The sequence below is a fragment of the Micromys minutus genome, assembly GCF_963924665.1.
Source record: "Micromys minutus genome assembly, chromosome: 2".
In the NCBI taxonomy this organism is placed as follows: Eukaryota; Metazoa; Chordata; class Mammalia; order Rodentia; family Muridae; genus Micromys; species Micromys minutus.
The window spans coordinates 91,928,949-91,941,461 of NC_137971.1; the positions used below are offsets into that span (position 1 = coordinate 91,928,949).

Here is a 12,513-nt window from a genome sequence, read left to right on the forward strand (position 1 = left end):
TTCCTTTCTCTCATTTGTATGTAAACATATATCACCTACATCTAATACTTCCTTAATAATCTAAGTATATATATTAAATAATTAGAGACCTTAGATGAATGAATAACTTTTCTTGTATGTTTTTTTCTTCACACAGACAAGCTTTGTACCTCTTTTAATTTCAATATCTCAGAATTGTTTTTAAAATTCTTATAGAGCACAACAACATACCTGCTTCAAATGTTCTTGTTTCAAGTAAAGTTACATTGACTATCTTTACTGATCATCCAGATGTTGAGGAAACAATGAGTCAGCTAAAATTACTTCTGATGAAAGGAATAAAAATGATCAGTGTTTCTTTTCTTTTTTGTAAATATAACAGTTAGAAATATTTAAATTTGATTAAGTGGTATAATTTAGAATAGTTGTGATCTATATGGAATAATTCATACAATACCTAGTTGTCTTGTCCAAACATATAGATAAACAGTAAAATTTCAGAAAAAAAACATATTTTCACACACTTTGATTGGAAAAGAACGTAACAGGAATTTAGAAAGTATGATATCATTTATGAATGTATACTTCAGACTTTGAACAGCTTTTTTTTCTTCATAGGGTAAGACATAAAATGGTTGATGCAAATGTAAGCACTCCAAATCTGATTAATAAAGAGCAGTTACAGTTTATCCATAATACTATTGACATCAAACAACTGATTAAGTACTTTGTGGTCAGATTTTAAGTTGCTACCTTTAAATACACAAGATATAACTCAAAGGTTTCTGAATTCTAGGTAAAAGAAAAGAAATTTGGAATGTGATTTTCTAGTATATTCTAGATAATATATATGCTGTGAGATTATCTTCTCCTTCGGGTGAGTAAGGATTAAAGACAATAATTAAACTAAAGGCAAAATGTCACAAAGTCCATACAATTTATAAAAAGAAGTAAAATGTGATCAGATATTATGTTCTTCTAAATATCAAAACTAACTATCTTTCAGTAAACCCATTGAGGTGAAAGGCATGAGACAACTTTAGATAAATGTGAGAGTAAGGCTTTCTGTCTTCATGATGATCAGAAAAAACATGGCAAAGACCAATATGTTTTGATCCAATACTTATATTTTCAGGAATGTCACCTACATGGGATTAAGTGTTGATTTTCTTAACAAAGGCATGAAAAAATATTTTTTAAAAAAATAGAGGAAATTAGGCAAAAAAGATCATACTTTTAATCACTAAAATATATATACTGTTTGTCCACTGGCTAGGTTGAAGACAGCTGTTGGTCATTATCATAGCTGCTGAGAATTATTCTGAAGGAAGATTGCAGTGTCAATATTCAAATGTCTGCATCTGAAACTAAAACTGAAATCATTGCATTGGTTTTCCACACATATTTGTCACTGAATAAGTATATTACACAGAAAAATTGACAATGAGATCTGTAATGATGAATAATATGAACATATTCTGAACCAGAACTGTGCAATGTAAAGATGCTACATGAAATAATAAATTACACATAATTTAATGTAAAATTAAAAGGAGATCAATACACAATATTATATCACACTATACATCTGTTCTATAAAATTACTTAAAAGAGAAACATCATTATACAATAGCAATAAAACAAGTGTTAATTGATACTCAACTATTTCATGAGACAAATTTTTCCATCACAAATGTTACCTAAATGGTTTAGTATTAAGTCATTTTCAAGTGTGAGAAGAGACTCAGCACTCGATCCCGAATCTGTTTTGTCTTGATACCATACACCAAGGGATTGACTGTGGGGGGCACTAGGAGGTACATGCTTGCCATGATGATGTGAAAACTTGGGGACACATTCTTGCCAATTCGATGAGTTAGGAAGCTGAACAGTGCAGGTGTATAGAAGGTAAGAATAATGCAGACATGTGCAGCACAGGTGCCCAGAGCCTTAGAGCGGGCATTCTGGGAAGATAACCGGAACACTGCCTGGAGAATTTTTATGTAAGATGTGGCTATTAGCCATATGTCCAATATTGTTACTGATAGGGCCACTGAGATGCCATATGCTTTATTAATGCGAGTATTGGCACTGGCTAACTTAACCACAGCCATGTGTTCACAGTAGGCATGAGGGATTATATAGCTTGTGTAGTAGGGCAGCCTTTTAATGAGAAGAGGACATGGCAAAACCATGAACAGAGCTCGGCTCAAGCCAACTACACCCAGCTTAATAACCATGGTTGTTGTGAGGATGGTTGAATAGTGCAGTGGAATGCAAATGGCCACAAAGCGATCAAAGGCCATGGCCACCAGGATGGCTGACTCAAAAATACAAAGTGTGTGGATAAAATACATTTGTGTTAGACAGACATCAAACTCAATCCAGTGTTCATTAAACCAGAAAATATCAAGCATTTTCAGGGATGTGGAACACGTGAGAAAAATGTCATTCATTGCCAGCATACAAAGGAAGAAATACATAGGCTGGTGGAGACTTGGCTCCAGCTTGACAGTAGCAATGACTATGCTGTTCCCCAACAGTGTCAGGACAAGCAGGAGGCAGACAGGGATGCTGATCAAGTAGTGAAAATTTTCCAACCCAGGAATTCCAACCAGGTAGAAAAATGAAATAGAGTGATGTGTCGTATTATTTACCATGTTAAAACTAGAGATGTTTCAGATATACTGTATAATAATAATCAGGATAATCTTCTCAAAGGACAGACAGCATTGCACTGCCTTTATTTAAGGTACTTATATGTTAAGTATACAATTCCCAGTGGAGTTTTCCAAAATGTCATTGTGTGTAGCATCACCAACATCATCTGCAAAAGAAAATATAAATATAATTTATATTAGGTGTGATTTGGTGATTTTATGAATTCAATATCCAATTGAATCTTACTGCAAATTTTTCATTTTTGTATTGAAACTAAAGATACTAAAATAGGAATATATTGCATTTAGAACAATGATTATTGAAGAATTGAAATAACTGATGGAGATATAAATATAAAATATTCAGATGTTTCAATTTTATCTTTTTAAAAAATCAACACAAAAAAAAGAGACCAAAGCAGTTTTGACATACTGAATGTACTTGCCTAGGAAACTGGAAGAAGCAGAGAAAGTGATAGGATGGCTGGTGATTAGCTATCCTCAGGACAGCACACTGCTACCTCTGCTGTGTAAGGGATAGAACACAAAGCCCATCTCCATCACACCAAGTGAGTCTCTCCTGTTTGAGGAATTTAACTGATATTTTCACCAACTTGCTTAATGGCAAAATAAGCTGTAAATAGGCTTCAGTTTCATTCTAGACACTTCAAAGTTTTGTGTGGAAGGCTCACTTTTATTGTTTAATGTGAGCACAGAAAGGTCACTCTAAAATTATGGTCTTTTATCACTTTCAAAACACAGTTAGCCTCTTTAAAATGGCTTCTGGTGTCTGATTATCTTACATACAATTGATAATTTGCATATAACAGGGCATAATTTTAAGCACAGTTGGTAGGAAAGAGGTAAAACCTTTTGGTTGCAACACTAACTATCCAATTTTAAACATCAGATGCCTTAAAATGATCCTTGAACCTGGGTTCAGTTAACTCTTCTGCTTTATAAAGAGTCACTGACTCTCCTTCTCTTAGTTTTCTCCATTCTCATCCACTTGAGAGTCTCACTCCTCACACTTGGAACACAGAACCGATTTACAGAAACCCAATAAATGAGTAATTATTCTAAGGGCAGCCTAAAAGATCTTAGAAGGTTGTGTATTTTCAACAGCACATCAGACACTTTTTTCTACATTTTTAGCTGCAGATCCTTACCATACTTAGATGGAGAACTTATGCACAGTTATTCCTCAAAATTCATTCCCTTCAGTTGCTTTCTTGGAATGGTTTTTATAATTTGCATCATTAACATCATAACTAGTAATCACCCCATAACATAAGATAACATGATTCTTCAAATAACCAAACATACATTTGGAAACAATCACTTCACTCCTATCCGATCAAATTCTTCATATACTTATTAGTTATCATTCAAATAAATGATAGTTTCTTCATTTTCTGTATTCATTTTACCCTGCTCTTATCTTCTCTATGCTGTATAACTGTCACATGACCTATCATACAGAGAAGATGATATAAACATACCTGCGTATCATGTAAACTGCGTTCTGTAAATCTGTGACTATGACTCCTTTTTAATGTTTTAGTCCAATACTCAGGAGTCGCCTCCGATTAGCAGTGAAGATATCCCTTGGGATGCCCGGGATCTCAGGGAAAGTAATTAAATAGATCATCATGCAACACAGAACCATGCAGTGTTTCCTGCTTGGTCATGGACATTCCACAAATCTTGTCAGTTAAGGTGCAATCATCTTTATTTTCTCCAAACCTCAATTTAAATTTTATTGAAATGACTCACAAGATGCTTTATCTGAGTAAACTTGGGGGCTTTGCACTATTTTGAGACATACAAAGTTTCTTCAATCACCTAAAAGAATAAAATACCAGAATTAGATTGAGGAAAAGGACAGGTCTAGAGAAACCAGGTGAACTTAGATAAGCAGAGAAACAAACTGTTCAGCACTCACTTATATCAGGCACTTAGAAAAGCTGATCTCATAGAGGAAAGTAGATTTGTTACTTCTTCAAAGGATATGTAGAAGGAAATATGGTAAGGAGTTTGGTCACCTGTTGTATTAAATCCACCTAGAGGGATCACTTGTCATGTGCCATTGCCAAGGAAGAGGAATAAAGTTAAAGTACTATATTATATATTTCAACATAATTGAAAGAGAGAATTTTCTGTGCTTTTACCAGAAAAAAATACAAATAAGTTTGCAGAATGAATATCATCTTACTGTGCGAATTTTTCCATGATTCTGCACGTAGTTGTGTTTTCTGAAATAACATAAAATATACCCAATAAGCTCATGTGGTAGTTATGTGCCAATAAAGATAACACTGTATTTTTAGAATCATATTCTGTTGGTGGTGATACAATGCATGTTTAATTCCCAGTAACAGGAGATAAAGGCAGTTAGATGTCTCAGGTTGAGGCCAGTCTGGTGTACAGTATGAGTTCCAGGATATCCAAGGTTACACAGAGAAACCTTGTCACCAAAATGAATGAATGAATGAATGAATAAATGAATGAATGAATGAATGAATGAATATTCAATATCCTGAAATTTCTGGCTATTTTCAAATGAATTTTTTAAGTTTTTTTAAAGTAATTTTTACTAAAGATATATTTTCTCATGAATATTTAGAAGTTATATTTATATTGAACCAGTGTTTAACCTCAAATTAGCATGTATTTATGATTTCCTTGACATAAAATTTTCCTTTGCTCTTTGTCCCTTCTTATATTATCTACCATCATTGATTGCAGATATTTTACTGCCTTTTTCAATTACTTTTCCAAGGCCTTGTTAGCCATACAAATATAAGTCATATATTTACAGTTTCTAGAATTTCCCTTCACATTGATTTTTTAAAACTTTTACTAACAAAGAGTTTAGTTAAACATGTAGAAAATTAAAATATTAAGGAACGTAGATGAACATTTAATTTTATGGAATATTAGTTTAATTTACTTTTTATTAACTTTTCAGTGTTTGCTGAAAGGTAATTTAATATCAAAGATCATATAAAAAACAAAGGGAATGAGTATTTAACCTTAATAGGAATTATTGTAGACTGGATGGTGGCACAACCCAAAACAAATATTACAATACTAACACAAGCAAACCCACAAGGTATTGACATATACATATGTCATAGACATAAACACACACACACACACACACACACACACACACACACACAAACACACACATACATAGACACACATATATATGCAATGTGGAAACTATTCAGAAAGAATAGAGACAGAAGAATGTAGAGTATGAATGTGGTCACAGTGATTGCATATACTTGAAGATGAATATGATTATGTGACTTATTCCCTTGCACAACTACTATAATTTGTTTCCACTGCATCATGGGTTTGAAGAAACAGTGTATCAAGTTGTATTTTAAGCATGGGTCATCTAGCTTCTATTGAAAAGATTTATCTGTTTTATGTTTGTGTCCTTGAGTTTAAAAAGCAATTCTTTATTTCATTAAGGCGAGGAGAAAAAAGTAGAAGTAGAGAGATAGCGAGAAACAAGAAAGTGAGAGAGAAAAGGGGCGGTCAAGCCCCATTCATACAATCATCACACATACACTTAGTTGATGGATGCTCCAGCCCTTTATCACAGAAATTTACACATGTACATGCACACTCACAGTTAATGAAATAAAGGAGCAATAGTCCAGTCCCCATTTGTACAAATTTTGCACATACCCACAGAGTCCCAAACGTTATTCTTTTTCCATAGCATATATATCCCAGCAAAATTGTTCAAGCAGTATAAAATTACAATGTGATTACATTTTAGTTTTTTACTCATGAATTATTATAAAATATTAGTATGTCCCCCAATACCTTTACAATAAATAAAATTAATTAGAACAGTTAAAGAAAACAATTTATTCCCAAAAACCAATGATCATTAGTAACCTAGCAATTTGTTACAGATTAACAAAATGTAATCAAAAAGGTAGTTTCCTTAGCCATTTTTATTGGCAGGCAAAAATTTGTAGTTACAAAGAAAAGGTAATTATTTTATTGTTTATCTTTAATAGTAATCATCTAAGAATCTTAAAAGAATCATAAATCTGAACATTTATATAAGAGCCAATCCTAAATCCTCAAAATGCATATTTATTCAGCACCAAATCTTAGCAAATTATAGCAAGAAGCCTAGGACAAAATGGGTATAAGAAATCATCTATCACCAGCCCGGCCTCAGTGAGGATCCTGTCAGCTAGTGTGGCCACTGTTCTTGTTCCCTGACCACAAAGGGTTCCTGGTTTAACTGATAAGGTTGTGTCTTTCTAAACTTCACATTATTCCATTAGATTTTTGACATCAGAGCCAGTGGTGAAAACATCTCAAACTAGCTTCACTATCAATTTTATTTTTCCAAATATATTCTAAGGGTGGTAGCCATTGTTGACAATCTACATTCCTAAGTTCCCCTCCAGGTTAGTGATTAAATTATTAAACTGCTTCATCAGCAGAGCCTGGAAAAAGATTATTCTTAGTGCCCACTTAGAGTTTTCTAAGATTAAAACAGATGTGAAGAAAGCAATCACTGCAAAACTCCACATAAGCATGCAGTCCTAAGGAAACAATCCTTGGGGCCACACCACACAGAGGCTCACATTTAGGGTTCTAGTAACTCATTCCATGAGTTCTACAGCCATTTGTCATTTTCTCTGCATTGCCTTTGTCATCACTACAGTTATCAATAACATTATAAAACCAAGACCTGTGGCTATACAAATCTTGATAAACTCTCATCTATTTCTTTTGATACATCTGAATAAAAATAAACAATTTTCTGCTCTGTAGAAAGCCCCGCCAGTGTTAGCTATGAAGTAGTGATGAAGCTTGATTCTTGGTTGTGGCTTCCTTTTCCCACATGAAAATGCAATGGGCTAGACTTCTACCTGATTATATGTTCCAGTTCTTGAGAAGCACTACTAATTTGAGTATCAACAACTTTTTTGCAATGAACTTTAAATTTTAAGTTTATTTAGTTTTTGTTTTCAAGAATTTGAATGAGAGACAAGAGAATCAAATAATTCCTTTTGATATAAAAATTAGGGAAACAAAAAATTTTCCAAATTTCAAGTAGAAAATAAAAATTTCTCTCTTGGGGCCCATAAGATAGCTCACCAAATAAAGTAGTTTAATTCTAAGACTAAAAATGTGACATCAATTGCCAGGATCTACATGGGGTCCTAAACACTATTTATAGACCTTTGCATGCACTGTATAAAATGAAATACCATGGCATATTATGCATGCTGCCCGTCATACATGCACCTACAAATATGCATGCACACACACACATACACATACACATACATAAAGACGGAGATAAAGAGTGGGAGGCAATTAGGGATGTAGAAAGATATGAAAGAGAATAAAATTTATTATACTAAGAGGAATTAGAATCTTAGAGAATTCACAAGCAATTGCTCTCAGTTATATATCAGATGATGATTTGACAAGCATGGTGTTATTTCAAGCCTCTACTTAGATGGAGAAAAAAAGAAAACGTGACTTTTGTAGTTATTACTTACCACATCTAGACATTTAGAATAAAATTTCAAAAACCAAATAAAATTTAGTTATAACAAATGGCATAAATCACATAAATTGAGTCTTTCAGGTTTTTCTGATACCGGTTTGTTCAAAACAAATTATTCCACAAAAGAGATTGCCAGAAGAGAATTCCATACAGTAGCTTCATTATCATGATCTTATATAAGGGTTTTATTCATTTCTCTTCATCACACCAAAAATAATTGGGACTTCACTAGCATTAAAAGAGTTTACAAGGCAATTGTACTAAAAATTGCATGGTATTGGTACAGAAATAGGCATGTGGATCAATAATAGACTGGAAGATTCAGAAATGAGCCCTCACATATATGGTCACCTAATTTTTGACAAAGGAACTGTAAACATTCAATGGAAAAAGGACAGCCTATTCAACAAATGGTGTTGGTTCAACTGGCACTCAGAATGCAGAAGAATGAAGATAGACCCTTTCTTATCTCCTTGTACAAAGTGCAAGTGCAAGTGGATCAAAGATCTCCACATAAAACGAGGTACACTAAAACAATTAATGGAGAAAGTAGGGAAAACCTTAGGACACATACGCACAGCAGAAAATTTTCTGAACAAAACACCAATGGCTCCTGCTCTAAGGTCAAATATAGACAAATGGGACATAATGAGTTTGCAAAGTTTCTGTAAGGCTAAGGACACTGTCAAGAAAACAAAACAGCAGCCAACAGAGTGGGAGAAGATCTTTATCAACCCCACATCAGATAGAGGCCTAATATCCAAGGTATACAAAGAACTCAAGAAGCTAGACACCAGAGAATCAAACAACCCTATTAAAAATGGGGTACAGAGCTAAACAAAAAGTTCTCAATTGAGGAATATTGAATGGCCAAGAAGCATCTAAGGAAGTGCATTGAGGAAATGCAAATCAAAACAACCCTGAGATTCCAACTCATACCAGTCAGATTAGCTAAGATTAAATATTCAGATGATAGCAGATGCTGGCAAGGATGTGGAGAAAGAGGAACACTTCTCCACTGTTGGTGGGGTTGTGAACTGGTACAACTCACTCTGGAAATCAGTCTGGCAATTCTGCAGAAAATTGGACATAGTTCTACCTGAAGACCCAGTTATTCCACTTCTGGGCATTTACCCCAGAGATGCTCCAACATACAACAAAGACACATGCACCACAATGTTCATAGCAGCTCTATTTATAATAGCCAGAAGCAGGAAAGAACCCTGATGTCCTTCAGTAGATGAATGGATACAAAAATTGTCGTACATTTACACAATGGAGTACTACTCACCTATCAGAAACAATGACCTTATGAAATTCTTAAGAAAATGGATACATCTAGAGAATATCATCCTGAGTGAGAATACCCGGTCACAAAAGAACAGACATAATATGCAGTCACTTATAATTGGATACTAACCCCAGAAAGCTCTGAAAAACCCAGAAGCAACTCACTGACTGCGTGAAGTTCAAAAAAAAGAAAAGAGAAGAAAAGGAAAAACGATTATATTTGCTCCTTACACACCAAGAAAACTTTGAATAATTCCAGGTTACATCCTGTTTTACATGTACTTTATGCTCATTGTAACTTAGGTGATCTTAATGCACACTATCAATCCTTAAAAAAAAATGCCAAGCAATAACAAAAATGTATTTGTACACTTTTATGCAAAAATGCTTAAAATTTGTACATTTATCTTTGTTTTTTTAATAACATTTTTCAATAAAAAAAAGTTTACTCTGGATCTTTTACTCTCATTAATAAACTCTTCCACATCTCTCTTTTACAGAACTCAACACTACACCTACTCAGTTCACTTTTTTTCTGCTGACTGGTGTGCCGGGGTTAGAAGACACTCAGATTTGGATCTCCATCCCTTTCAGCTTCATGTACTTCTTGGCTGTATTAGGCAATATGCTGGTCATGTTAGTGGTGGTGTGTGACAAGAGCCTCCATGAACCCATGTACCTCTTCCTGGCCATGTTGGCATTCAATGACGTCCTCCTCTGTACTGTCACAGTACCCCAGATGCTGCTCATATACTGGCAGGGCCCCTTGGCAGCCCCCTTCCCTGCCTGCCTCACACAGATGTTTTTTGTCCATGCTCTGTTCCTCTCTGAATCTGCTGTCTTACTGGCCATGGCTTTTGATCGCTATGTGGCTATCTGCAGCCCACTGCATTATACTTCCGTTCTCACAGGCTCTCTCATTGGCAAGGTTGGGCTGGCACTGATAATTCGGAGTGTGGTTGTTGTTACTCCAGGTGTTCTCCTGATTCTCCGCTTGGACTTTTTGCCGAAGCAACATTATCCGTCACACATACTGTGAGAACATGGGCATTGCCAAGTTGGCTTGCAACAGCTTTGCCTTAAACAGCATTTATGGTCTTTCAGCTGCTATCCTTAAGACAAGGCTGGACTTTGTGCTTATTTCCTTATTATATTTGCTAATCTTTTTTATATCATCTTTTTATAAATTGAACAAATTTATTTTAAAAAACAAAGATAATGTACAGATTTTTAAATTGACCAACTTTATATTAAAATACAAAGATAAATGTACAGATTTTAAGCATTTTGGCATAAAAGTATATGAATACATATTTGTCAGTACTTGATTTTTTTAAAGGTTTGATAGTATGCATTAAAATCTTACTAGTTACAATGAACATAAAGTACGTGCAAATCAAAATGTAACCTGGAAATAGTCAAAATTTTCTTGGTGCATAAAGATTAAGCATAATGGTTTTTCATTTTCTTTTTCTTTTTTTTTTTTTTTGGCCTTTGTTTTTTCTTGAACTTCATATAGTCTGTGAGTTTTTCTGGGGTGTTCAGAGCTTTCTGGGTTTAGTATCTAATTATCAGTGACTGCATATTATGTCTGTTCTTTTGTGACTGGCTTACGTCACTCAGGATGATATTCTCTAGATGCATCCATTTTCTCTAAGAATTTTATAAAGTCATTGTTTCTGATAGCTGAGTATTTGCTAATCTTAAAAACAATTCTATAATTGCCGTCAAGAGAAGCACAACTAAAAGCCTTTGTCACTCGTGGAGCTCACATTTGTGTCATTTTGATATTCTAGACACTGGCCTTTTTCTCTTTCTTTATACATTGCTTTGGACACTGTGTCTAGGCACACTCTCATCCTCCTGGCAAACCTCTATCTCCTGGTAACCCCAATCATGAACCTTAATGTTTATGAGATAAAAACCAAAGAGTTAAGTTTGAAAGTAGTAGAACCCTGTTCTCAAACAACATTATTTAAGTCCAATGAAAAGCAAATAAGAGGGGACCCAAGATTATAAATTGAGGCATAAAAAAAATCCAAAAACACTAAACATAATTCAGAGGAGAAAGAATATTAATTGGGTGTGTAAAGTGGTAGAGAGGATCTTAGAGGAACTGGTATAGAAGGAAAAATAATAAAAATATATTGTATGAAAAATTAAATAAAAGAATACACAAAAATTTTAAATAATAAAATTATAAAATATATTATTTCCAAATTTCTTTACTGTAACATAAATAAGAAGAAAACAGAAATATAATTGCCTTTGACGAATAGATCAACATACTACAACCACCAAGGGAAAATCAGCACATTAAAGTAAGTTAAATGTTTTCATGCTATGTGTACCACTTATATGCCAGTTTTTAATAGACAGCAATAAATTTTAGGTAGTTTTTAGTATATATCTCTCCCTTCCATTTCTAGAAATGTAGTCAAACAATTTTGTTGACTTTTTCTATTTTATTTTACATTCAAATAGGTCATCTACATCTTGGATGATTTTTTTAAACTTTATTTTAAAAGAACAAAGATAAAAAAAAATTTTAAACATTTTTGCATAAATGTATACAAATACATTTTTGTCAGTGCTTGGGTTTTTTTTTTTTTTTTTTCTTTTTTTTAAGGTTTGATACTCTGCATTAAGGTCTTACTAGTTACAATGAGCAAAAAGTACATGCAAAACAGGATGCAAACCGGAATTAGTCAATGTTTTCTTGGTGTATAAGGATTGAGAATAATGCTTTTTTGTTTGTTTGTTTTGTTTTCTTTTTTTCTTGAGCTTCACACAGTCTGTGAGTTGTTTCTGGGGAAGTCCAAGCCTCTGGGGTTAGCATCCCACTATCAGTGACTGCATATTATGTCTGTTCTTTTGTGACTGGGTTATCTCACTCAGGATGATATTCTCTAGATGCAACCATTTTCTTAAGAATTTGTTTAAGTCATTGTTTCCGATAGCTGAGTAATACTCCATTGTGTAAATGTACCATAATTTTTGTATCCATTTATCTACTGAAGG

General features: G+C 33.8%; 1 protein-coding gene and 1 pseudogene across 2 annotated transcripts; one reads left to right on the forward strand and one right to left on the reverse strand.

The window, feature by feature from the left end:
- Window positions 1-1,694: 1,694 nt before the first annotated feature.
- Window positions 1,695-2,639, reverse strand: LOC308417747 (olfactory receptor 52P1-like; the record flags this gene model as incomplete). Its single annotated transcript, XM_080913060.1, has 1 exon — window positions 1,695-2,639. One exon carries the CDS (start codon window positions 2,637-2,639, stop codon window positions 1,695-1,697), a length of 945 nt encoding a protein of 314 aa, XP_080769186.1.
- A 436-nt stretch (window positions 2,640-3,075) lies between these two features.
- Window positions 3,076-11,511, forward strand: LOC308417748 (olfactory receptor 52Z1P-like; annotated as a pseudogene). Its single transcript has 4 exons — window positions 3,076-3,126; window positions 4,204-4,273; window positions 9,993-10,625; window positions 11,166-11,511. The product of its transcript is annotated as an olfactory receptor 52Z1P-like (transcript).
- The last annotated feature ends 1,002 nt before the right edge of the window (window positions 11,512-12,513 follow it).